This window comes from Nycticebus coucang, chromosome 6 (assembly GCF_027406575.1).
Source record: "Nycticebus coucang isolate mNycCou1 chromosome 6, mNycCou1.pri, whole genome shotgun sequence".
Lineage (NCBI taxonomy): Eukaryota > Metazoa > Chordata > Mammalia > Primates > Lorisidae > Nycticebus > Nycticebus coucang.
This window is the reverse complement of record NC_069785.1, coordinates 29,355,785-29,383,248: the sequence shown is the minus strand read 5'-3', so window position 1 is coordinate 29,383,248 and position 27,464 is coordinate 29,355,785. Positions and strand designations below refer to the sequence as shown.

Sequence of the window (27,464 nt, the reverse complement as noted above, 5' to 3'; positions counted from 1 at the left end):
CTTTGCATCTGGTGAAGACATAGCATAGGGTACTAGACTTGGGATTGAAGAGCAAACAGGAGCAGCCTGAAGTCCTGCATGTGTAGGCCAACAGAAAAGGATATGCTAAGACCTGACTTCTTTTTTTTCACCCTTATCCTGTGTCCTGAAACTTGAACTCTGGGTAGGAGCTAAAGATGATCCATATTTCTGGAAAATCCATGGTCAAAAGGTCAGACATAGGGGTTAGGCCATCAGAAAAGAGATAACCACCAAAACCAGGCATAAGAAGAAATTTTCATGACTCTGGCGTTTAGTAAGCAGCAGATGGGAATTATATAACGGGGCAGAAACAGACAAAGCTTGATTTTCCATCTCCTATCATGGAAAATATTGAGATAAAGTTTCTTGGCGCTGCAGCTCCCCACAAGCGAGAGCTGAGACCCTGCCCCTATGCTGGCCCACCTTGTGTGCAGTTTCTGCAAACTGCTGGGCGCTGTTCTTCAATTCTTCTGTCTTCTCCTCTGCTCGGCCTAACCGCTCCCCGCGCTCGTTCAAGGCCTGGCTTGCCTTTTGTACGGCACTGGTCACACTGTCGGCAGCTGAATGGAGGATGCTGTTTCCTGAAAAGAAGGAGTGTGAGAGCATGAGACGTCGGCTCTGCCCACCTGTGGGACCAGACCCTGCCAGCAGGGAGTGCCCTGTAAGAGGAGGGCAGGTCACACCAGGAAAGGCCTCCTGTCTGGGGCCTAGAAAACCAGTCATTTCCTCCGATTTGGTCTCACTGACTCTTGCAGCAAGAACCCCCACTGACTGCAGGACCTGGGCAAAACTTGAATGCTTTTCTATATTTCTATCACCAACATGCCAGACCTTTCCCTTCTGGCACTATGCTATGTGGTGAGACTCACAAGGACATTGTCTATTGGATTTAGGACCTGGTTAGGAAAGGTAAATTCTGACAAGTTCATAGAATTATGCAATTTCAAGGAGACACATCTGGATCTTATTTGCATTTTCTTTTGACCCGTGGGTTAAATGAATAACCACAGGAATAATGGAGCCACAGAACCTTTCTAGATATAATGTTCTATATTCTTTCAACTCTTCCCCTCACTTCACTCCTTCATACAGCAAGTAAACAATATCCCCAAGTGCACAGCTCCATGTCAGAGTTGTGAGTTAGCCTCAAAGTGCAGAGCTGATGTGTTGGCTCTCAACCTTGAATGCTGTACCATGGCTTGGACGAGTGGGCCTCCTTGTTTCTCATCTCTACAATGTGGGCCTCAGCACTGCACTTAATCTAGCAGGGAAAAAAATGGTTATGGAAACCAGCCCTTGAAGAAACCTGGCTGAAACTACTCCTAAATTCAGGAGTGATGATACCAAAAAAGCTGAAAACCATCTCCTCTTCAAAGGGTCACGCATCCCTGGCATCTCATTTGCTAGGACTGGGCAGCAAAATTCCATGGTGAAGAAGTTGCAGATGTATAAGCCACTGAGAACTTGCAACTTGCAAAATGACGACAGGAAGATTTATAGCTGTATTTTGTTAACAGTGAGTGGAAGATAGTTAATGGCATTTTATATAATAGCTTTATGTCTTTGAGTAAGTTTATTACATCATTTAACTTTGTACCTGGGATGGATACATCTAGCCAGACAGCTTTTAATAGAAATGCAATTTTCACTGTTCTCAGCTGCAAAGGCTTCCTCATTTCTCCTCTGTGGGAACAGGTCTGTGGTTTGTGGAAAAGGATCTCAGGCAAAGAAAGTGCCTGGCCCAGAGGAAGCACTTAGTAAATGGTTTTCCATTTTTCTTCTTTAAGGATGGATTTCAAGGGCTTCCATTATGCACCAAGGAAAGGAGAATGGGGTTACTTCAGTGTTACTCAACTGCATCAGGCACTATATAAACCAAGATAAATTAGCACAGACAAAGAGGGAGCAAAGGAGGTGAAGCCCCGGAGAAATCTGTCTGAACACAAGAGTTAGGATGCAAGGTCAGGGTCTACAGAACAGATTTAGGAGGGGACATTTTAGTTTCCCTCTGCTTTCACATTATACTTGTGACTAGGATGATAGTCAATTGCCACTGCCTGCCACATGGCTACATTTTGCAATCATAAGGCATCTTAATAAATATTACATCATTTTATTGCCAAAATTCCACTGACAAGACTGAGCCTGGTAGGCTTGCACAAGACCTTATCCCCAGGGCAGTGACATGGCTAGAACCTGGTTTTCTAATGACTTTTTCTTATTCTGTCCCTTCTTTGTAGGTACAGTGTTGGTCTGGGGAAGGAATCACTATGGCACAATTGTGGGAAAACTTGCACACAGGTGGTTTTGATGGGTCATTTCCCAAGGTTAACAGCTGACCCTTTCTGTCCTCACGGTACTCCTTTTGGTCAATTAAGAGATATTGCCCATGCTACACTGCAAGTCAGGTGTTCTCAAGAAGAAAGAGGCCAATGGGTAGAACGGGAAACTGGAAAAGGGACTGGAAGGTGCAAGGGGTGGGGTGGGGAAGTGCACAAGAAGATCTCCTTTTCCTGCTTCCTCACACACACCCTCCAGTTAGCCACCAGAGGACAGGGAAAAGATGGGGCATAGATCTGCAAGTTCATAGCTAGGAAGAGCTGCACTAAATCAAGAGAATTTTAGAATTAGATGCCATAAAATTAAGGGGGAATATAACCAAAACCTGCCTTTTCCCACTGGAATTGACTCACATGATCTCCTAAAAGTTACACACATCTGTTTTTTCTGGAATGAACTCTGTACACACAAGCCACACTGCTTTCTTATTCTGACTTCCTTGAATTTCATCTTGTGTATGCTGCTAGGTAACACTGTGACCAAAAGTTCAGTACTTGTGACTTCCTCTGCATTTCATCTTGTGCATGATGCCAGGTAACACTGTGACCACAGGTTTGGTACTTGTCCAAGAAGCTGAATGAAGAATGAGGACAAGTGGTTTGAGGAAAAGGAGAGAGAAGTTTATTAATTTGTTAGCAAATAAGGAGGCTGGAAGACTCTTACCTTAAAGAACCACTATCCCTTTAAGTAGAAAAACAGTGTTTTAAATTTTTTTATGGTATGTAGATTTTATTTCCATAATGCAGATATGTTATAGTTTCCAGTATATGAAACACATTTCGACACATTTAAAATGACCATTTGATAAAAACCCACATTAAAACAGTGCTTTAAAACAGGATTTTTAGTTTTGGGTTATTGTTGTTCAGTATCTCTGATGAAGATGATCTCTTGACCTCTGTCTCAATAATTCTGTTGAACCATCTCTTGCGGTTTAAGATACTAGAAAACAAAGAAGAAAGAACACTTCTCTACTCCTCTGATTACTGGTCTCAGGCAGGAATGTAGGTTTTAATTCCTCAAAAAGGGTGAGGGGTTTTAAAGAGACAACTCATAAAATATTTGTTCTTCTTTAGATCCTTACTTCTGTTACAACACCACACCCAGTTTTCTATGATGTTGTTTAGCCAATAGTCATAGGTTATAATTAAAAGGAAACTGAACACTGTCTTCACCATTCAAAGATGATACTGCTGACTGCTATCAATAGGAAATCCACTTTCAGTTATTTTTAGGTATATGAATGAATTTCAACAAATCTCATTCCCTCATTTGGAAAAACATCTCCCAATGTCACTTCTACCCACATGTCAGCCCCAGTTAAATTCCATCAATGTTATCAAGTTTCAAGTCAATTCCATTTCCATCTCCATAACTACTAACCATACCCTTGGGTGCTTAATCAAGTATAATCATGGGCAACTCTTCTGCTTGACTTCTTCACTGTAGATGCAATGATTTCCCAGCTGGATTACAAGTTCCCTGAGTGCACCATTTTTCTCTGTTGACCACCCTCTAAATCAATAATCTTTCTTTTCTTTTGATGTAGATCTTCTTGCTCACTTACTTTTTTCTCTCTGGGATCCTCTTCCTCCTACTGTAATCCCAGGGATTTGTCCCATGCTCTTTTCTCTTTTGCACTCTACACACATTCCCTGGGGCAATCTTACCCAACTCATGGCTCCAATGCCCAAATCCTTATCTTGTACTAGGTTGTGCTGTTGAGCTCCAGACCCGCATGTTTTCTTACAGGACAACTCTAACTGAATGACCTAGTCCTCTCAACTCAGTATATCTAACCCTGACCCCATTATCTTTCCCTTCACATATGCTTTTCCTTTGGGTGGTCCCTTCTCCATGAATAAGCCCAATATCTGCCAAGATGTTAATCCAGCCAGAAATCTGGGAGTCTAGTTTATATTCTTCCCTCATGTTAACCTCATACAATTAAAAGTCTTCTCTTCAAAAAGCACTCTAATCTACCTGCTTTAGCATCTTCCTTACCTTACACACACAAAAAAAACCTTTACTACATCTCTGAGTGACTAGAAATTGCTCGTTCAAAGGGTATAAACATTTTTGAGGCTCTTGGTGGGTGCTGAAAATTGCTTCCCTAGAAGATTAATTTAACATTTCAAATTATGTTGATATGACTGATTGAGAGAATGATGTTATTAATATGATTTTCAGTTTTTTCCTCTGAAAAACATAGGTCATGCCATTCACCTCACATGGAGATGAAGATACAGTGCTTGAAGGTGCTTGAGAGAAATGTGTCCCTCCACCTCCCTTAAGACCATATCTGCTAACCATGGAATTTTGGAAAAGTGGCACAATCCCACCCAATTCCATTGTAGGTCTCCCTCCCTTCCCTAAGTGCTGTGAGGCTTGCAGAAGATACTCTCAGGTATCTTTGTATATCCTACTGTGTGTAGCACACTGTGTTGCTCAGACAGGAAGCTGAACACATTCATTACATCAAGGCACGCTTCGTAAACAGGACGCCTAACTCAAAAGTTGGGGCCCATTATATTGAGCTGAGTTAAATCTGAAAATAAAGCAGTCTCTTGAGGCAGATAGCCCAGTAAAATTCTCCAAATGACAGGATGCACATTAATACCCAAATTTATTCTAGCAGCCTGAGAAGCTGTCAACCACAGCAAATGAAGTCAACTAATTTTTGAATTAGTCCCTGGAGAACAGAGCAGAGGCCAAATTGCTTCACTGATGTTGCCTTCACATCAGTTCTACTAATGCCTGTTTAAAAAAAAAATATGTGCTGGTGTCTTTTATGTCAAGTGATGTAAAGATTTTATTGAGAGGGTAATTTGAGATAGAGCTACAACATTGTATTCAGTCACTGTCAGAGATATACTTAAAAGAAATGTCAATATTTAGGAAAATGAAGGAAGAGAGTGAAGTATATTGTAAAATGACAACAGCAGAAGAAGAAGAAGAGAGAAAATGTTTAGAAGCACACCAACTATACCAACAGCTCAAAAAGCAACCTAATTTCATTTGATCATCCTGGACTTCCGGGTGCAACTTGGGAATTAAATGTTTATGCTAATAAAGAGGCAATTTTGACGGAATTTTGAGCAGCTACTTCCTATATCATGTATAGGTCTTTGAAATGTAAAATATTCATCCTGTTTGGAAAATTAAGAAGCGAGAAAATCATCTAAAAATAATAAATAAATACATGCCTACCTATATACTCAGTGCTGAGTAAACATGTTGGCTAAGAGAATTATTTTAAAACAGAAATTTCTTAACAATTTTGCTTAGACTACTTCTATTCCACAATGAATTTAGCCACTTAGGAATAAAGTCTAACTTATCTAAGCTGACTTAGAGGAAAACCAATGTGAAATTATGAGAAAAATTATACATATTAAATCTGTTAATAGGCCAGGAACATTAGTACCTCTCATATGGTATGCTCAAAGTATTCAATAATAATTTATTTTCTGAGTAGATTAAATACTCCCTATTCTATTCTTATCTAATGTTTTTCTTTTCTTAAACAATTTTTATGGATAGGGCATAGGTATACTTAAGTTTGGTTCAATATCGGTAACATTTACATCAGTTTTACTGGATACCAAGATGTTTCTTTTCTGCATTCATTCTGTGACCATTTTATTGCTTAGGGTCTATACCACAAGAGGACGTATTAGCAAAACAAAAGGTACACAGAGAACTGGTTCTGATGGTTTGGTTTCTTCTCAGTCCTAAAGGCACTCAGTGCCTCGTGTACATAATTCTACCCCTAGCAATACTCACTCAGGTGTGTGGTAACCATGGTGCTTCAAAGGAGGCTTGCTCAGTACTATGACTTGTACCATTTTATAGATGAATATTAATTTAAATAAAAATTTGATCCTATAATTCCTTTACTAGTTATATACCCAGAAGACCAAAAATCACAATATAACAAAGACATCTACACCAGAATGTTTATTGCACCCAATTCGTAATTGCTAAGTCATGGAAGAAGCCCAAGCGCCCATTGACCCACGAATGGACTAGCAAATTGTGGTACATGTATACCATGGAATATTATGCAGCCTTAAAGAAAGATGGAGACTTTACCTCTTTCATGTTTACATGGATAGAGCTGGAACATATTCTTCTTAGTAAAGTATCTCAAGAAAGGAAGAAAAAGTATCCAATGTACTCAGCCCTACTATGAAGCTAATTTATAGCTTTCATATGAAGGCGATAACTCAACTATAGCACAAGAATATGGGGAAAGGGCCAAGGGAGGGGAAGGGAGGTAGGGTAATGGGTGGGGCCACACCTAGAGTGCATCTTAGAATGGGTACAGGCGAAACCTACTAAATGCAGAATACAAATGTCTACATACAATAACTCAGAAAATGCCATGAAGGCTACGTTGAAAAGTTTGATGAGAATATTTCAGATTGTATATAAAACCAGCACATTGTACCCCTTGATTGTAAAAATGTACACAGCTATGATTTAACAATAAAGAAATTTAAAAAAATGATGATATTGGCTTTTACTTCTATAAACAGAGTGATTAAATGCAAAGAGCAATCTGGCAAATTAAGTTAGTTCTTAGTTCACAGACTCTATTAATTATCTGTGAGCTCAGACAATACAAAGCTCTTTCTATGTTACACTGACTGATCAATACTAAATCACACCAATGCATTTCAATGTTGGACAACTTCTAGTATCTTCTTTTAAGACGATGGTTCCTCCAAAAGGTTAAATTTCTTTTTTTTTGCTTTTTTAAAAATTGAATTAAATAATAGCTGTGTACATTAATGCAATCATGGGGCACCATACACTGGTTTTACAGACTGTTTGATACATTTTCATCCCACTGGTTAACATAGCCTTCCTGGCATTTTCTTAGTTATTGTGTTCTACATTTATATTCTACATTTACTAAATTTCACATTTACCCTTGTGAGATGCACTGCAGGTGTAATCCCACCCATCACCCATCCTCTCCCTCCCTCCCCTCCTTCTCTCCCTTTCCCATACTCTTAGGTTATAACTGGGTTATAGCTTTCATATGAAAGCCATACATTAGTTTCATAGTAGGGCTGAGTAAATTGGATACTTTTTCTTCCATTCTTGAGATACTTTACTAAGAAAAATATGTTCCAGCTCCATCCATGTAAACATGAAAGAGGTAAAGTCTCCATCTTTCTTTAAGGCTGCATATATTCCATGGCGTACATATACCACAATTTATTAATCCACTCATTGATCGATGGGCACTTGGGCTTTCTCCATGACTTAGCAATTATGAATTGGGCTGCAATAAACATTCTGGTACAAATATCTTTGTTCTAATGTGATTTTTGGTCTTCTGGGTATATACCTAGTAGAGGAATTATAGGATTGAATGGCAGATCTATTTTTAGATCTCTAAGTGTTCTCCAGACATCTTTCCAAAAGGAATGTATTAATTTGCATTCCCAACAGCAGTGTAGAAGTGTTCCCTTTTCTCCACATCCACGCCAAAATCTCTGGTGTTGGAATTTTGTGATACGGGCTAATCTTACTGGAGTTAGATGATATCTCAAAGTAGTTTTGATTTGTATTTCTCTGATGATTAAGGATGATGAGCATTTTTTCATATGTCTGTAGGCCGTGCGCCTGTCTTCTTCAGAGAAGTTTCTCATCAAGTCCATTGCCCAGTGTGTGATGGGATCACTTGCTCTTTTCTTGCTTATATGTTTGAGTTCTCTGTGGATTGTGGTTATTAAACCTTTGTTGGAGACATAAACTGCAAATATCTTCTCCCATTCTGAGGGCTGTCTGCTTGCTTTACTTACTGTGTTCCTGGCTGTGCAGAAGCTTTTTAGTTTGATCAGGTCCCAGTAGTGTATTTTTGAAGCTGCTTCAATTGCCCGGCGGGTCCTTCTCATAAAATACTCACCCAGACCAATTTCTTCAAGGGTTTTCCCTGCACTCTCTTCTAGTATTTTTATAGTTTCATGTCTTAAGTTTAAATCTTTCATCCAGTGAGAGTCTATCTTAGTTAATGGTGAAAGGTGTGGGTCCAGTTTCACTCTTCTACAGGTTGCCAGACAGTTCACCCAGCACCATTTGTTAAATAGGGACTCTTTTCCCCACTGAATGTTTTTAATTGGCTTGTCAAAGATCAAATAACAGTAAGTAGCTGGATTCATCTCTTGGTTCTCTATTCTATTCCAGACATCTACTTCTCTGTTTTCATGCCACTACCATGCTGTTTTGATCATTATTGATTTGTAGTATAGTCTGAGGTCCAGTAGCGTGATTCCTCCTGCTTTGTTTTTATTTCTGAGTAATGTCTTGGCTATTCGAGGTTTTTTCTGATTCCATATAAAATGAAGTATTATTTTTTCAAGATCTTTAAAGTATGGCAGTGGAGCTTTAATAGGGATTGCATTAAAACTGTATATTGCTTTGGGTAGTATGGACATTTTAACAATGTTGATTCTTCCCAGCCATGAGCATGGTATGTTCTTCCATTTGTTAACATTTTCAGCTATTTCTTTTCTTAGAGTTTCAGTTCTCTTTATAGAGATCTTTCACGTCATTCGTTAAACTCCCAAATATTTCATCTTCTTTGGCACTACTGTGAATGGAATAGAGTCCTTAACTGTTTTTTCAGCTTGACTATTGTTGGTATATATAAAGGCTACCAATTTATGAATGTTGATTTTGTAACCTGAGATGCTGCTGTATTCCTTGATCACTTCTAAGAGTTTTGTAGTAGAATCCCTGGTGTTTTCCAGATATACAACCATATCATCTGCGAAGAGCAAAAGTTTGATCTCTTCTGACCCTATATGGATACCCTTGACTGCCTTTTCTTCCCTGATTGCGATGGCTAAACCTTCCATTACAATGTTAAAGAGCAGTGGAGACAATGGGCAGCCTTGTCTGGTTCCTGATCTGAGTGGAAATGATTTCAATTTAACTCCATTCAATACGATATTGGTTGTGGGTTTGCTGTAAATGGCCTCTATCAGTTTAAGAAATATCCCTTCTATAGCAATTTTTTAAAGTGTTCTGATCATGAAGGGATGCTGTATATTATCAAAAGCTTTTTCTGAATCAATTGAGAGAATCATATGGTCTTTGTTTTTTAATTTGTTTATGTGCTGAATTATACTTACAGATTTACAGATAGTGAACCAGTCTTGAGACCCTGGGATAAAACCCACTTGGTCATGATGTATAATTTGTTTAATGTGTTGCTGGATTCTGACTTTTAGGATCTTATTGAATATTTTTGCATCTATATTCATTAGTGATATCGGTCTATAATTTTCTTTTCTTGTTGGGTCTTTTCCTGGTTTGGGGATCAGGGTGATGTTTGCTTCATAGAACATGTTGCGTAGTCTTCCTTCTTTTTCTACATTTTGGAACAGGTTGAGTAATATGGGTACTAATTCCTCTTTAAAGGTTTGGTAGAACTCTGACGTGAAGCCATCTGGTCCAGGGCTTTTCTTTTTAGGGACGTTCTGTATGGTTGATGCTATTTTAGAACTTGATATAGGCCTGTTCAACATTTCCACTTGATTCTGGCTAAGTCTTCGAAGGTGATGTGCTTCCAAGTATTGGTCAATTTCCTTCAGATTTTCATATTTCTGAGAATAAAGTTTCTTGTAATATTCATTAAGGATTTTTTAGATTTCTGAGGAGTCTGTTGTTATCTCATCTTTGTTGTTTCTGATTGATGAGATTAGAGATTTTACTCTTTTTTTCCTGGTTAGGTTGGCCAAAGGTTTATCTATTTTATTGACCTTTTCGAAAAACCAGCTTTTTGATTTATTGATCTGTTGTATTATTCTTTTGTTTTCAATTTCATTTAATTCTGCTCTAATTTTGGTTATTTCTTTTCTTCTACTGGGTTTGGGGTTGGAATGTTCTTCCTTTTCCAGTTGCTTGAGATGTCCCATTAAGTTGTTAACTTCCTCTCTTTCCGTTCTCTTGAGGATGGCTTGCAGTGCTATAAATTACCCTCTTAGAACTGCCTTTGCAGTATCCCAGAGGTTCTGATAGTTCATGTCTTCATTGTCGTTTTCTTCCAAAAATTTGGCAATTTCCTTCTTAATCTCATCTCTGACCCAGGGATCATTCAGCATAAGGTTATTTACCTTCCATGTTTTTGTACGAGTATGCAGATTTCTGTTGTTACTGAGTTCAACTTTTATTGCATGGTGATCCATGAAGATTCAACGAATAATTTCTAGTCCTTTAAATTTACTAAGGTTAGACTTGTGACCTAAGTTGTGATCGATTTTGCAGTATATTCTGTGGGCTGATGAGAAGTATGTGTATTCAGTTTTGTTGGGATGAAATGTTCCATAGACATCTGCTACATCCAAATGTTGGATAGTTAGGTTTAAATCAAAATTTCTTTGCTCAGCTTCTTATTGGAGGATCCACTGCACACTGCCAAAGGAGTGTTGAAATCTCCAACCATTATTGAGCTGGAGGAAATCAAGTTGCTCATATCTGTTAGAGTTTCTCTTATAAATTGAGGCACATTCTGGTTGGGTGCATAGATATTAATAATTGAAATCTCATCACATTGAGTATTACCCTTAACAAATTTGAAGTGACCATTCTTACCCTGCCTTACTTTTGTTGGATTAAAGCCTATTGTATCTGCAAATAGAATTGCAATACCTGCTTTTTTTCTGATTACCATTTGCCTGAAATACGGATGACCATCCTTTCACTCTGAGTCTATATTTATCTTTTAAGGTAAGACGTGATTCTTGTATGCAGCAAATATCTGGCCTGAGTTTTTGTATCCAGTAAGCTAACCTGTGCCCCTTTAGAGGACAGTTTAAGCCATTCACATTAATGGAGAATATTGATAAGTCTGGTAAAATTTTGGGTATCGAGTTTTTCAAATGTCCAGTGGACATTTTTAATCCTTTTGCCACTGTGGAAGTTGGAGTTTGAGCAAAAGTTTCTGAGTGAGTTTACTTTTGTGGTAGAGGATTGGGCTGGTCATTATAGAAGATAGGTCTGAGAATATCTTGAAGAGCTGGTTTGGTTATGGCAAATTTCTTCAACATATGAATGTCATTAAAGTATTTAATTTCTCCATCATAAATGAAACTCAATTTAGCTGGACATAGGGTCCGGGGTTGAAAGTTATTTTGTTTTAGGAGATTAAAAGTTGATGACCACCCTCTTCTGGCTTGAAAAGTTTCAGCAGAGAGATCTGCAGTCATTCTAATGTTTTTCCCTTTGTAGGTAATGGATTTCTTACGTCTGGCTGCTTTCAGAATTTTCTCCCTTATATTAACTTTAGTGAAGTTAATTATGATATGCCTGGGGGATGTCTTATTGGGATTGAGTCATGCTGGGGTTCTGAAACTGTCTGCTATCTGAATTTCAGAATCTCGTGGCATGTCTGGAAAATTCTCTTTCATAATTTCATGGAGAAGGGCCTCTGTACCCAGCCAGGCCACTTCATCGGTTTCAGGGATTCCAATGAGCGGATATTAGCCTTCTTCGAATTATCCCAGAGCTCTCTGAGAGAATGATTGGTTTTTGCTCTCCATTTCTCTTCCTCTTTTAGAGTTTGGGAGCGTTCAAAGGCTTTGTCTTCAATATCAGAAATCCTTTCTTCTGCTTGTCCACTCTGTTACTGAGGGATTGTACTGTATTTTTCAGATCTTTGAGGGCTGCAAATTCTTCCTTCAGTGTGTCAAAATCTTTGGTGGTTTTGTCTTTAAATTCATTAAATTCTTGAGACAACTTTTGAATTTATCCTCAAATTTCTAATTCCAACTTTTGAATTGCTCCTCAAATTTCTAATTCTAAATTTTCCTCCATTCTGTTAATCTTGTTTGCAATCCAAATTCTAAATTCGATTTCTGACATCTTGGCCAGCTGTTTATGAATGGAATCTTCAGTTACATCTGCCATATCTTTCTTTGGGGGGTTGATCTATTCTGCTTATTCATGTTACCAGAATTTTTCCGCCGATTCTGCTCCATGATAATTTTACATGGTTCGACTTTTCCCCTGGAGCTTTGTTGAGGACCCATACGGTGCTATGGCCTGAGAAACTTGGGACCTGTTTGGTGTCGTGGGGCTAAGTGGTTCTGTCTTGTTTTCAGCTTTTCTCTGTCCAACTCTAGTGAAACAGTTACACTGGGTTGAAGTCTCAGCTGTGGAGAAATACCAGCAATTAAGTCACCCCATCCCCCACAGGTAACAATTGGAAAAGGAAAATCAAACCTTCCTACAACCACACACCCAGGCCACCACTTGGATAGTCCTCAGGCAATTGGCTCAGTTGAAAAGGTCCAAATCAATTGTCTCAGTCAGCACCTATCTCAGGTGGGAGAGTTTAAAAGGTCTCCGGCAACTAGATCACAGGGATGCGCTGACAACTCAAATACGACTTGCTCCAGTGCTCTGTGAAGTCAGGAGGACCCACCCAGCAAATAGATCTGTCTGGGAAGGTTGATGCTTCCTTCCCCACCTTGCACCTCTGTCACATCCAGTCACTGATAACCTGCAGGGCTTGACCCAATTGCCTCCAATGAGCAGATACTCTAGGGGTTTGAACCTGCCTGAATCACAATGAAATCTATGTCTGCTCAGCCAGGCCACTGCTCTCTGCCTCTATCCAGCAGGGGGAGGTGAGGCCTGACAACCTTGGGTGCTTGATGGAGGCTGGCGGGTGTTCACTCAGTTATAGCCTCACCCCAGATTGATGTTACTGACAGAACAGAACAACTTTGTGGGAATTTGTGTCTGTCCCTGCTAAATTCCCCTGCAGAAAAGAAGCTGTTTTGAGTTCCCAGAACCTGAGCCTCAGGGCCTGTCTTTGCTCCTGCAGGTTTGTACTGGCAGCATGTTTAGGTGTTGGTTCTAGCCTCTTGCCTTCCTTTGTCTATAGGCTGAGGATCCCGAGGGCTGGATGTGTCTTAGGCTCAGTAAAGCGTTCCTCTGGGTCAGCCCCGCCCTGGGAATCTCCCAGCTGTGCGTGTGCGTTTTCTAGTCCCAGTGCTCCACCCAGATGGGTACCGCCTCAGGCAAACCCTTTACTCACGGGGCCTGTGTTTCTTTCCCGATCTGTTCCGTGGTGGTTGCCACCTGAGAAGATGCCCAGCCTCCTCTGGTTGCCCAGAGAGACAGGGGGTATGACTTCGGAATATCCGGGGGTTAGCCCTATTGTTGCCAAAAACGGCTTCTGCTCTGGTCCTCGGGGCACTGCTGCTCCAGTGTGGTTCCCTCTCAGCTGACTGTCCTTTCCTCACTCTGGTGATGCAGAATCAGCACTGACCAGGTGCAGTCAGGCCCTGTCCACACCCTCCCCCCCCCAGAAATCACCCAAGAATCTTGATTCCTGGGGGACAGGCAAATTTTAGACCTCAGAGTGAGAGTGGAGTGCTGGGAGCTCAGAATTGCAGGTAGAGAATATACACAGTTTTATGCCTGGCAGGAGAACACCATGGCCACCCTAGTAGGGGAGGTAGGTCCAATTTTTAGAGGGTGTCTCCCGTGGAGTGTAGTCAGAGGACTTTCGAACTCTATTCGTTTGTTTGTGGGGCACTCCGAGCCATTCTCATGGGGGAAAGGACTCCCGTCCACTTGATGATGGATTTTGCACCTTTTGTTTGTATCCTTGGGGTCGCAGCTCGCCTCAGCAGGGCTGATGTGCATTCTTTAACATTCCCTCTTGGGGCAGCTCTAATCCACCAGGTTACTTGCTAAATTTCTGTCCTTTAACTCTCCTTCTGTATGGGAGCCTCTGTGGAAAGCTGGCTTTAGTCAGTCATTTTGTCTCCACCCTGTGGTCTTTGCTTTTAACTTTTACATATAAAATGGTGATTTGGGTGGTGGCACCTGTGGCTCAGTGAGTAGGGCACTGGCCCCAACAAAAGGTTAAATTTCATTTGTACTTTAGTGGTAATGACTAAGTGGATAAATTCTTTGAAATATTCTGGTTCTATCAAGGCTTTCTAAAAAGCAGGGTTATTAATCCATGCTGGGCACGAAGACAGTGTGAACATCAGCCAATCACAAACACACAGCAGCTACTGTTCAATGTGTACTAGGGGCAGGTAATGTGTTACACTCCTCAGAGGCAGATATTGTTACCTGTACTTTACAGTTAAGGAAATGCATGCTCAAGAAGTTGAAGCATCGTACCCAAAAGCACCTGGGTAGTGACCCCAAAGCTCTTAGCAGCTATGTCAGCATTTGCAAAAGTGGTTCTCTGGGTAAAAATATTATAAGGAAAATTCAGTTCTATGGCAAATGTGATCTATCCTGGCTCCTTTATTGTAAGACTTTGGAAAACCTGTGATATGCTAATATAAACTGCAAATGAAAAGGAGGTGAGGGGGAGAGTAGGAGAGGTATGGTATGCAGCTTCCCAAACAAATTTGCTCCGAGACTCTTTTGCATAGCATGTCTTTCTTGGGTGGAATTCTATAGAATTCATACTGCAAGGTGCTATAATAGACTATCCTGACTCGTAAGTTAAAGGAGGAGAAATAAATAAATCCAGGCTGTCCCCATCAATTTAATAATAGATAGCAAGTCATGTAATTACATTAACAAGGCTTGCATTATAGAGGCAGGGGAACAGATATACCATGTTGAATGGCAGTTCCAGAATTATCTTTTGTCTCAAGTTGGTGGCTAATTTCAAGGACCAGGAAACTTATTTGTTGCCTGGCACTGAATGACAAAGAAAAAATGGACTCAGGGCTCAGGAATACTTTGTAAACCCTTAAACTCAAAAGCCTACTTGAAGGAGACCTTGACCTTGGAGTTATCTTTCGCTAGAGCTGCCAAAAGAAAAATGGACCATTCTATAGGGTAAAAGTGTTCTGCTGGCTATTTTAAGGTAATTTAGTGGAACCTGGGCCTCTTCCCAAATCACAAATATGCCCTACAGGCTAGCAGCTAAAGACTCAGGAAAAAGTCCACTGCCTCCTTCCTGTCCTATAAACAATTAAGTTAATATTCTCTCAATTCACTCTTCCAATATTCTCAGTGACAAAGGTCAAACATTTAGTATTTTATTCAAGTCTCTTTAAATACTTAAACTTAGGATATGTAGAAAAACTCACCAGTACCTCCTTGAATATTTATTTAACCTTGATTGTTTTAAATATGCTTTACAGAGCATATTTGTTACAGGGCATCCTCATTCAAGAGTCATAGGGCATCAGAAGAATGAATTCCAGGAGGCTTCTTTTAGTTTTGTTTTGTACAGAGAATAGTAGGTTCTCAGAAAGGTGGCTGAAATGTTACCTCAAAGAGAGAACAGTTGTCCCAAGGTAAAAACCTAAAGTGGCTCTAAATTTGGTAAAGTGAATTTTGTTCCAGGTTTGATGACAAACCAGCAATGATCTGCAGGTCTCTGCTTTTATTACAGTCGGGACCTACTGACTTACTTTAATAACTGTAATCTCAAGTCCTGATACAGACAATTTGGAAACCCTCTACACAATGCTACTGGTTAAGGAATGAATTCTGTTCAACATATGGAAACTGCTACTTACTAGCTGTGCAACCCTGAACAAATTACTGACCCCTTTGTGCTTTAGTTTCCTCACCTGTCATGGAGATTGGTGGGGATGTCCAAGCTTTGGCCTGTGGGCTGTATGCACATCATTTGGGGACTGTTTTGCTTATCTGTGGTGTTGGATAACACGAAAAGTATGCACAGACCTTTTCTTTTGCTTATCGGCTTTTGTTAGTGTTTGTTTTTAACATGCAGCCCAAGGTAACTCTTATTCCTCCAAAGAATAGAGAAAAGGTTGAACACTCCTGAGTACTTTTCTCATAAGGTTGCAGTGAGGAATAAATGGAGTACTATACAAATGGGGCATGGAGAACAGTATCTGGAACACGGTAGACACTCAACTTCAGCCATTACTAAAGAGGTCAACTTCAATTACTGGTACTAAAGAGTCTTACTTTAAGCCCTCATCTGTCCCTACTTTTACCACCAAGAACATCAAGGAGCAATCTGCTACTATTGCTACATCTCACACTTCCAATCCCTGTGAACTCTTAGGGGACTGTCTGTACTCCACGCCACTAACATCAGTCTCTCAAACTCATGGTGACCTGTGGAGCCTATTGTCTACTTAAAGTTGCCTCCACTTGGCCACCAGACCACACACTGATGACTTCTCCTGAAGGCTCTTTCTCTTGACTTTTAGAACACATTATCACTTGTCCCTGTCCTCACTCCCCATCACTTTGATGATTCCCTTCATTCCTTTCCTGGTTAGGCATGTGAGGTCAGAAAGGTATGGGCTTGAGTCTGGCTCTACCAAATACCTTCTATGTGGCCTCAGATAAGTGACTTAATCTCTACACGCCTACATCTTCTCATTGGTCTCACAGTGATAAAAACAGTACCTATTTTTTTTTTATTGTTGGGGATTCATTGAGGGTACAATAAGCCAGGTTACACTGATTGCATTTGTTAGGTAAAGTCCCTCTTGCAATCATGTCTTGCCTCCAGATGGTGTGGCACACACCAAGGCCCCACCCCCCTCCCTCCTTCCCTCTCTCTGCTTTTCCTTCCCCACCATAACCTTGTCATTAATTGTCCTCATACCAAAATTGAGTACATAAGATTCATGCTTCTCCATTCTTGTGATGCTTTACTAAGAATAATGTTTTCCACTTCCACCCAGGTTAATACGAAGGATTTAAACCCCAACAATAAAAAAAAAAAAAAAGAAAATAACTTTTGTGACCAACTTAGTAAAACATTTGTATTGGAGAAAAAAAAATCAAATATGCCAAAAACAGTTGATCTACATTTCTGAGGGTGAAACATTTTAATTTTCTAAACTTTCTGAGCTATGTATTATGTCTACTGAATAAAAATTAAGATAATCTTTGAGAAAAAAAAAACAGTACCTATTTTTCACAAGGTCCTTTGTGAGAATTAACTGAAATACATACTTCTTAGCATGTGCTAATAGTGCAGTGTGAGCATAGTCTACCATGTATCATTAGTAATAACTGATTCATTCAGTCCATTTATTACAGATCAAGCAGGCGCCAGGTACTGCCTATACTTACCTGCTTCACAAATGATACCTTACTGTTAACCTAATCTTTCCCTTCACACCCGCCATCTGACCTGCTCCTCCTGAATTCACTGGGTTAGTTAGCAGCCCTACTAGGCTCAATTCCTCTGTGACTCTTACGTCTCAAGTGTTCATGGAGTCCAAGGCACTCCATCCCAGTAAGGCCTCTTTACTTAGCCCTCCATGTTATTTCTCATCCCTGTGGTCCTTTAGGTTCTGTTCAGTCTTATTGGATAATCACAGCAACCTGGATGGTTTTCTTGCCACAGGTCTGTAAGTTCTCTCATACCTCATCTTCTTTCCATAATGCTAACCCAATCATGTCATTTTTCTGTTTCCTTACTTTGCCGGCTGACCCACCGTACAACATGGGAACTAGAGAAAGCCCTTCTTCACCTACTCCCTGGCTACTCGCCTGCCACCCTCCAGAGGCTCCCCAACCTTTTTCTTTCTTGACAAGTTTTAGAAAGTCTTTACAGTTTTGTATGTTTCTTAAATTACTAAAGGTAGGGTAGAACATATAATAAATGAATTTGGAAAAATCAATGAATTAAAAGCTTAACAAGGGACACTATGTCTAGCTCTGTTCCTACAGGTGTTCCAACATCAGCAATAGCACTTTTTTTTTGCCCTTTTTGCAGCATCAATACTCAAATGCAAACCTAGCACTCAGGTTTTGGTGTCTAGCAATATTTTCTGCAAGAAGAAAGCAAAGTTCTTTGGGAAGTGGCAGATTCCCAGTTAAGCTTGAAATATCTTATTGTTGCCAGACAGTAAAGATACTGTCCGCAATGGTAAGGATGGCACTACAAACAAAACAAAGCCAGTTTCAAGTGCATCACTGGGCAAGTTGTGATATTTAGAACATCAGTAGTAATAAGATTTATCACAAAAATATAATAATTTTACATAAGTTTGTGGAAGCCAACCTTTTTTTTTTCTTGAGACAAAAATTTCACTATGCCACCCTCAGTAGAGTGCTGTAACATCACAGCTCACAGCAACCTCAAATTCTTTGTCTTAAGTGATTCTCTTGCCTCAGCCTCCCAAGTAGATGGGGCTATAGGCGCCTGCCACAATGCCTGGCTATTTTTTTGTTGCAGTTGTCATTGTTTAGCTGGCCTGGGCTGCGTTCGAACCTGCCAGCCTGGGTGTATGTGGTTGGTACCATAACCACTGTGCTATGGACGCAAGCAGAAGGCAGACTTAATGACAGACAAGAGAAAGAGTTAATATAAAATGGTGTTGAAATACAAAACAAAATTGATTATAAAATTGATGCTTAATTTATTTTATTGATTTCAGTTAAAGAAGTATTAAAATATTTGTGGATTTTCTTTGTCTCCATCTGTGCAGTAGGTAGCAGTGGGTAAATATAGGAAACCATGAGTAAGCCAAAGAATTCAGAAAGAGAGAAATGTACAGAAAAGACTGATGAGCATTAATAGTCAAATATATCCACTTGGTTGAAAAAGTGACAATGAAACATTCCAAAGTAGTGAATGCATCCTCTTCTTGGGAAATTGGCTATCTGTTCAGACAGGCTGGCATCTCCCAGGGGTTAGATAACTTGACAAATTACAATAAGATATTAAGAAGGCATGTGTGTGTTTCCAATAATGCTAACATGCCAGATGGATATATAATAAAGACAGGGTGGAGGATTATGTAAAGCTGGCCAAGCAAAGTAAAGGATTCACGGTTCTGGGAGAAAATCCATCCACTATTTAAGTGTGGACTTACATGTGCTGTTCACATGAAGCATGAAGTTCACACGAAGACCTTGTGAAGACATCCAGAGATTCAAGTTTGAATCACTTTGGGAGAAGAAACCAGGCCCTGCCCCACACCAAAAACCAACTGATTCAAAAACAAACAAACAAAAAAACCCCAACAGACTGACAACACAGTGCCCTTGCAAATATGAAAATGAGCACTTGATTAAATTAGAAAGATCTATGAAAGACTAAAGAAATAATGAAGACATAAACTCATGGTGTTGCTAGTTCATAACAGGTTTAAAAGTAATATTCTTTTTTATAATGGCTATTTTTGCATATGTTTTTTTCTGTTTAAAGTATCTAAAATACTCAAAATAGTCAGTGTTGTTAAACTGTGACTATAGCTTACATAGTTCAAGGAAATTCAATGAACTAAATTTCATCAACAATGTCTAAAAGTTGAAAAAAATTTCATTGTGTTTAGAAGAAATATTTAAAAAATTGAGCATGAAACCAAGTACAAATAGAAGTGTTTCCTTTCCATGCACAAAACCCCCATTGGTCTCCAAGGAGAATAATAGACATATTTTTATTTATTTATTATTAAATCATAGCTGTGTACATTAATGCAATCATGGGGCACCATACATTGGTTTTATACACCATTTGACATATTTTCATGACACTGGTTAACATAAGCCTTCCTGGCATTTTCTTGTTAAGATTCTTAACTAAGAATTCTAAGACATTTACATTCTACATTTACTAAGTTTCACATGTACCCAAGTAAGATGCATCGTAGGTATGATCCCACCTATTACCCTCCCTCCACCCATCCTCCCTCCTTCCCTTCCCTCCCTCTCCCTCTTCCCCATATTCCTAGGTTATAACTGGGTTATAGCTTTCATATGAAAGCCATAAATTAGTTTCATAGTAGGGCTGAGTACATTGGATACTTTTTCTTCCATTCTTGAGATACTTTACTAAGAAGAATATGTTCCAGCTCCATCCATGTAAACATGAAAGAGGTAAAGTCTCCATTTTCCTTGCCCGAGACTTTGTACACTCTGGTTACTCAACCAGTAATGCCCTTTTCTTCTATAACCACCTGATAATTCAGTCATCAAATGTCATTCCACCTTTTCAAATTTCCCTATTGTTTTTGATTCACTGAAAATTTTTTTTGCCATATATAATCTACAACAGGCAGAGCAGCAGGCTGGGAACACAGTCACAGACACATTCTCTTTCCACATGCATGACCCCACTCTGTGCCAGGCCATGGAGGGACTTATAGCCTAGAAACAGGTGGCAGAGTGCGGATGGTTAAAAAACACATGTGTAGGAGTATGTATGTGTAAATGTTACAATTAAAAATTAAACGATAAAAATTAAAAATTTGCCATGCAGTTAAATGAATACTGTGCTGCGACAGTATATTCAAAAGGAAAGGGACTGACTCAGGATCAGCTAGGAAGACCTGTTTACAGAAATAAGCTGTGATGTGGGGAGACAAACTGGCCAAGTCCATGTGCAAAGGCTTGAAAGGGGGAAAAACCCTTATGTGTTGTAGGAACTGAAAGAAGACAGGTGTGGCCATAGGAGGAGGAAAGTGGCTTGAGAAGACATTCATGAGAAAAGCGGGCACCCCGTTATATAGGGGCTTCCAGACAATGGTAATAAAGATCTTAAATGCAACTAAAAGTCATTGCAGAGTTTTAAAATAGGAGTAACCTGGACTGAGATAATATTTGAAATTATTATTATGGACTGTAGAGTCCAGGCATAGGAACGAGAGGGAGCCCAAAGAACAGTAAAGAAGCTGCTTGTTATAATTCAGGGAAGAGATAATAGTGGCCTATACTGGGATGATGTCTCCTGAAATAAGGGGAAGATTTAAGTAAGATATCTACCAATGGACTGACTATGGGAGGGGAGGAAAAAGGAAGAGTACTGAGTGAGTGCCAGGTTTCTGGCTTGAGCTGTTGGGTAGATAGCAGGGCAATTTACAAGATAATGAAAAGCTACCAGACAAATAGATTTACTTGGAGAGTAAGCAGATCTGAGAATCATTTTTGATAATGTTATGCTTAAACTGCCTGTGAGATATCCAAGTTGAGTCAATACGGCAAACAGACCTTCCTGTAAGGAGCTCTGTGGAGGAGTCTGAGATAGAGATAAAATTTGTCAAGTCATCAGCAAAGAGAGAGAACAGGAAAGGATAACCTTAGCTAAGAAGAAATACTGAAGAGAGAAGGGGAAAGGTTTGCAAGCCCGACCTTTAAAAATCTTAACACTGAGAGTGAGGTGAAGGGAAAATTGCCTGCTAAGAAAATTGAGAATAGTCTGAGAGGCAGAAGAAAAAACAAAGTGAATTTGGCACAATGGCAGCTAAGTCAGGACAATGTATCAAAGAAGTATCTAGAAGAGTGCCAAGACAATTTAATGGAAAAGAAGAGTTCAACAAACCACACTAGGACAACTATCTGGGTACATATCCACTTGCAAAAGAATGAAGCTGCACTTGCAAAAGAATGAAGCTGGACCCTGCCTTACACCATATACAAATTTAACTCAAAATAGGTGGAAGGCCTAAATAGAGGCTAAACCATAAAACTCTTAGAAGAAAGCACACATATAAATCTTCATAACCCTCATTTAGGCAATGGTCTTAGATATGACACCTAAAGCATAAGCAACAAGAAAAAGTACATACATTGAACTTCATAAAAAGTTTAAAAAGTAGGTTGTGCTTCCTCCTCCATGTTGGCAACACATGATATTGCAGTTATCAGTTAAAGTGTCTGGTGTTAGTGTATGTTAGTGAAGGGAAAAGAGCTCATCAAAGCTAATCTATTAACATGGGGTAGGAAATTAAATGGTCTTGGATTAAGACAATAAAAAGTTACGTTTGAGGCTCTAGGAGTGAAGAATTAGGTCTGAGGCTGAATATCTTTTGCAGTAAGCAAAAGCAAATTTGTTGTTTGTTTATTTTGCTTAAAAAATCTATCACATACTTATTTTCATATACATATATATGAAACATAGTTTCTTAATGTAACCAGAGAAGTTTTACTTTATTATTATTTTTTCATTAAATCATAGCTGTGTACATCAATGCAATCATGGGTACAATGTGCTGGTTTTATATACAATTTGAAATATTTTCATCAAACTGGTTAACATAGCTTTCATGGCATTTACTCAGTTATTGTGTTAAGACATTTATATTCTACACTTAGTAAATTTAACACATACCCTCATAAAATGAACCATAGGTGTGGTCCCACCACTTACCCTCCCTTCAATCATCCTTCCCCCTCCTCTCCCCTCCTTCTCCCCTTTCCTCTTCTTGGGCTATAATTGGCTTATAGCTTTTATAAGCTATAGCAGGGCTGAGTACATTGGATACATTTTCTTCCATTCAATTGCCAGGGCTAAAAGAATATGTTCCAGCTCCATCCATGTAAACATGAAAGAGGTAAAGTCTCCATCTTTCTTTAAGGCTGCAAATATTACACGGTGTATATATACCATGATTTATTAATCCATTCATGGTCGATGGGCACTTGGGCTTCTTCCATGACTTAGCAATTATGAATTGGGCTGTAATAAACATTCTGGTACAAATATCTTTGTTATAATGTGATTTTTGGTCTTCTGGATATATACCTAGTAGAGGAATTGTAGGATCAAATGGCAGATCTATTTTTAGATCCCTAAGTGTTCTCCAAACATCTTTCCAAAAGGAACGTATTAATTTGCATTCCCACCAGCAGTGTAGAAGTGTTCCTTCTTCTCCACATCCACACCAACACCTCTGGTTTTGGAATTTTGTGATGTGGGCTAATCTTATTGAAGTTAGATTATATCTCAAAGTGGTTTTGATTTGCATTTCTCCAATGATTAAGGATGATGAGCATTTTTTCATATGTCTGTAGGTTGTGAGCCTGTCTTCTTCAGAAAAGTTCTCTTCAAGTCCCTTGCCCAGCCTGAGATGGGATCACTTGTTCTTTTATTGTGTTTGAGTTCTCTGTGGATTCTGGTTATTAAACCTTTGAGTTCTCTGTGGATTCTGGTTATTAAACCTTTGTCGGAGATATAACCTGCAAATATCTTCTCCCATTCCGAGGGCTGTCTGCTTGCTTTACTTACTGTGTTTTTGGCTGTGCAGAAGCTTTTTAGTTTGATCAGATCCCAGTAATGTATTTTTGGTGTTGCTTCAATTGCCCAGGGCATCCTCCTCATACAATATTCTCCCAGGCCGATTTCTTCAAGAATTTTCCTTGCACTTTCTTCTAGTATTTTTATAGTTTCATGTCTTAAGTTTAAATCTTTAATCCAGTGAGAGTCTATCTTAGTTAATGGTAAAAGGTGTGGGTCCAGTTTCAGTCTTCTACAGGTCGCCAGCCAGTTCACCCAGCACTATTTGTTAAATAGGGAATCTTTCCCCACTGAATGTTTTTAATTGGCTTATTGAAGATCAAATAATGGTAAGTAGCTGGGTTCATCTCTTGGTTCTCTATTCTGTTCCATACATCTACCTCTCTGTTTTTGTGCCAGTACCATGCTGTTTTGACCACTATCAATTTATAGTATAGTCTGAGGTCTGGTAGCGTGATTCCTATTGCTTTGTTTTTATTTCTGAGTAATGTCTTGGCTATTCGAGGTTTTTTCTGATTCCATATAAAACAAAGTTATTATTTTTTCGAGATCTTTAAAGTATGACATTGGAGCTTTAATAGGGATTGCATTAAAACTGTATATTGCTTTGGGTAGTATAGACATTTAACAATGTTGATTCTTCCCAGCCATGAGCATGGTATGTTATTCCATTTGTTAACATCTTCAGCTATTTCTTTTCTTAGAGTTTCATAGTTCTCTTTATAGAGATCTTTCACGTCATTCGTTAGATAAACTCCCAAATATTTCATCTTCTTTGGCACTACTGTGAATGGAATAGAGTCCTTAACTGTTTTTTCAGCTTGACTATTGTTGGTATATATAAAGGTTACAGATTCATGAGTGTTGATTTTGTAACCTGAGACACTGCTTTATTCCTTCATCACATCTAAGAGTTTTGTAGTAGAATCCCCGGGGTTTTCCAGACTTACAATCATATATCATCTGTGAAGAGTGAAAGTTTGATCTCTTCTGACCCTATATGGATACTCTTGATTGCCTTTTCTTCCCTAATTGCAGTAGCTAAGACTTCCATTATAATGTTAAAAAGCAGTGGAGACAATGCTTGCCTGGTTCCTGATCTGAGTGGAAATGATTTCAATTTAACTCTATTCAATACAATATTGGCTGTGGATTTGCTGTAGATGGCCTCTATCAGTTTAAGAAATGTCCCTTCTATACACATTTTCTTAAGTGTTCTGATCATGAAACATGCTGGATATCATTAAAAGCTTTTTCTGCATCAATTGAGAGAATCATATGGTTTTTTATTTTGTTTATGTGATGGATTATATTTATAGATTTACATATATTGAACCAGCCTTGAGACCCTGGGATAAAACCCACTTGGTCATGGTGTATAATTTGTTCGATGTGTTGCTGGATTCTGTTTACTAGGATCTTGTTGAATGTTTTTGCATCAATATTCATTGCAAAATATTCATTAGTGATATTGGTCTATAATTTTCTTTTCTTGTTGGATCTTTTCCTGGTTTGGAGATCAGGGTGATGTTTGCTTCATAGAACGTGTTGGGTAGTATTCCTTCTTTTTCTATATTTTGGAAGAGGCTAAGTAATAGGTACTAACTAGTTCCTCTTTAAAGATTTGGTAGAATTCTGATATGAAGTCGTCTGGTCCTGGGCTTTTCTTTTTAGGGAGATTTTGTACAGTTGATGCTATTTCAGAAATTGATACAGTCCTGTTCAACACTTCCACTTCATTTTGATTAAGTCCAGGAAGGTGGCATGCTTCCAGGTGTTGGTCTATTTCCTGAGAATTGAGTTTCTTGTAATATTCATTGAAGCTTTTTTGAATTTCTGAGGAGTCTGTTGTTATTTTGTCTTTGTTGTTTCTGATCGATAAAATTGGAGATTTTACTCTTTTTTTCCTGGTTAGGTTAGCCAAAAGTTTATCTATTTTATTGACCTTTTTGAAAACCATCTTTTTGATTTATTGATCTGTTATATAATCCTTGTTTTCAATTTCATTTAATTCTGCTCTAATTTTGGTTATTTCTTTTCTTCTGCTGGGTTTGGAATTGGAATGTTCTTCCTTTTCTAGTTGCTTGAGATGTCCCATGAAGTTGTTAATTTCCTCTCTTTCCATTCTCTTGAGGAAGACTTGCAGTGCTATAATTTTCCCTCTTAGGACTGCCTTTGTGGTATCCCAGAGGTTCTGATAATTTATGTCTTCATGATTTTGTTCCAAAAATTTGGTAATTTCCTTCTTAATTCCATCTATGACCCAGCTATCATTCAGCATAAAGTTATTTAGTTTCCATGTTTTTGTATGAGTATGCAGATTCCTGTTGTTACTGAGTTCAACTTTTATTCCATGATGGTCCAAGAAGATGCAAGGAATAATTTCTATTCTTTTAAATTTGCTGAGGTTAGACTTGTTACCTAAGATGTGATCAATTTTGGAGGATGTTCCATGGGTTGATGAGAAGAAGATGTATTCAGTTTTGTTAGGATGAAATGTTCTGTAGATGTCTGTTAAATCCAAATGTTGAATGGTTAAGTCTAAAATTTCTTTGTTTAGCTTCTTATGGGAGGATCTATCCATCACTTCCAAAGGATTGTTAAAATGTCCGACTATTATGGAGTTGGAGGAAATCAAGTAGCTCATGTCTGTTAGAGTCTCCCTTATAAATTGAGGTGCATTCTGGTTGGATGCATAAATGTTAATAATTGAAATCCCATCATGTTGAATGTTACCCTTAACAAATATGAAGTGACCATCCTTATCTTTCCTTACTTTTGTTGGGTTAAAATCTATTGTATCTGTGAGTAAAATTGCAACACCTGCTTTTTCTTTCTTTTTATTAATATTAAATCATAGCTGTGTACATTAATGTGATCATGGGGCACCATACACTGGTTTTATAAACAGTTTGACACATTTTCATCACACTGGTTAACATAGCCTTCCTGGCATTTTCTTAGTTATTGTATTAAGACAATTATAGTTTACATTTACTAGTTTCACATGTACCCCTGTAAGATACACCACAGAACACCTGCTTTTTCTTGATTTCCATTTGCCTGAAACATAGATGACCATCCATTCACCCTGAGTCTATATCTTTTAAGGTAAGATGAGATTCTTGTATGCAGCAGAATGTATCTGGTCTGAGTTTTTGTATCCAGTCAGGCAACTTACACCTCTTTATAGGATAATTTAAGCCACTCACATTGAGAATATTGATAAGCCTGGTAGAATTTTGGGTATTGAGTTTTTCAAAAGTGCATATTTTGAATCCTTTTGCCACTGTGGAAGTTACAATTTTCTTTAATTTGGAATTTGATCAAAAGTGAGTTTACTTTGGTGGTAGAGGATTGTGCTGGTTATTATGGAGGATAGGTCTGAGAATATCCTGGAGAGCTGGTTTAGTTATGGCAAATTTCTTCAACATGTGAATGTCATTAAAGTATTTAATTTCTCCATCATAAATGAAACTTAGTTTAGCTGGATACAGGATCCTGGGTTGTAAGTTATTTTGTTTTAGAAGATTGAAAGTCGATGACCATCCTCTTCTAGCTTGAAAGGTTTCAGCAGAGAGATCAGCAGTCATTCTAATATTCTTCCCATTGTAAGTTATAGTTTTCTTACATCTGGCTGGTTGCAGAATTTTCTCCTTCATATTAACTTCTGTGAAGTTAATTATAATGTGTCTGGGAGATGTCTTATTTGGGTTGAGTTGTGCTGGGTTCTAAAACTGTCTGCTATCTGAATTTTAGAATCTCTTGGCATGTCTGGGAAGTTCTCCTTGATTATCTCATGGAGTAGAGCATTTGTGCCTTTCAAAGCAACCTTGTTGCCTTCAGGAATTTCTATAAGGTGAATATCAGTTTTCTTTGAATTATCTCAGAGCTCTCTGAAAGAATGATCCATTTTTTGCTCTCCACTTCTTTTCCTCTTTGAGCATTTGGGAGTGTTCAAAAGCTTTGCCTTCAGTGTCAGAAATCCTTTCTTCTGCCTGTTCCAGTCTGTTACTGAGGTATTCTACTGCATTTCTCAGATCTTTGAGGGCTGCAAGTTCTTGTCTCGCTGTGTCAAAATCTTTGGTGATTTTGTCTTTGAATTCATTGAATTCTTGAGACAACTTTTGAAAAACTC

General features: G+C 38.7%; 1 protein-coding gene across 3 annotated transcripts in view; it reads right to left on the bottom strand.

Moving 5' to 3' along the window:
* Nucleotides 1-27,464, bottom strand: part of STXBP6 (syntaxin binding protein 6) — a 296,278-nt gene that overhangs the window by 9,167 nt on the left and 259,647 nt on the right. For all 3 annotated transcript variants that reach the window (XM_053595005.1, XM_053595004.1, XM_053595006.1), the window contains one exon: nt 445-602. In XM_053595005.1, coding sequence (XP_053450980.1) covers nt 445-602 — 158 coding nt within the window. The remainder of the gene's footprint in view (nt 1-444; nt 603-27,464) is intronic.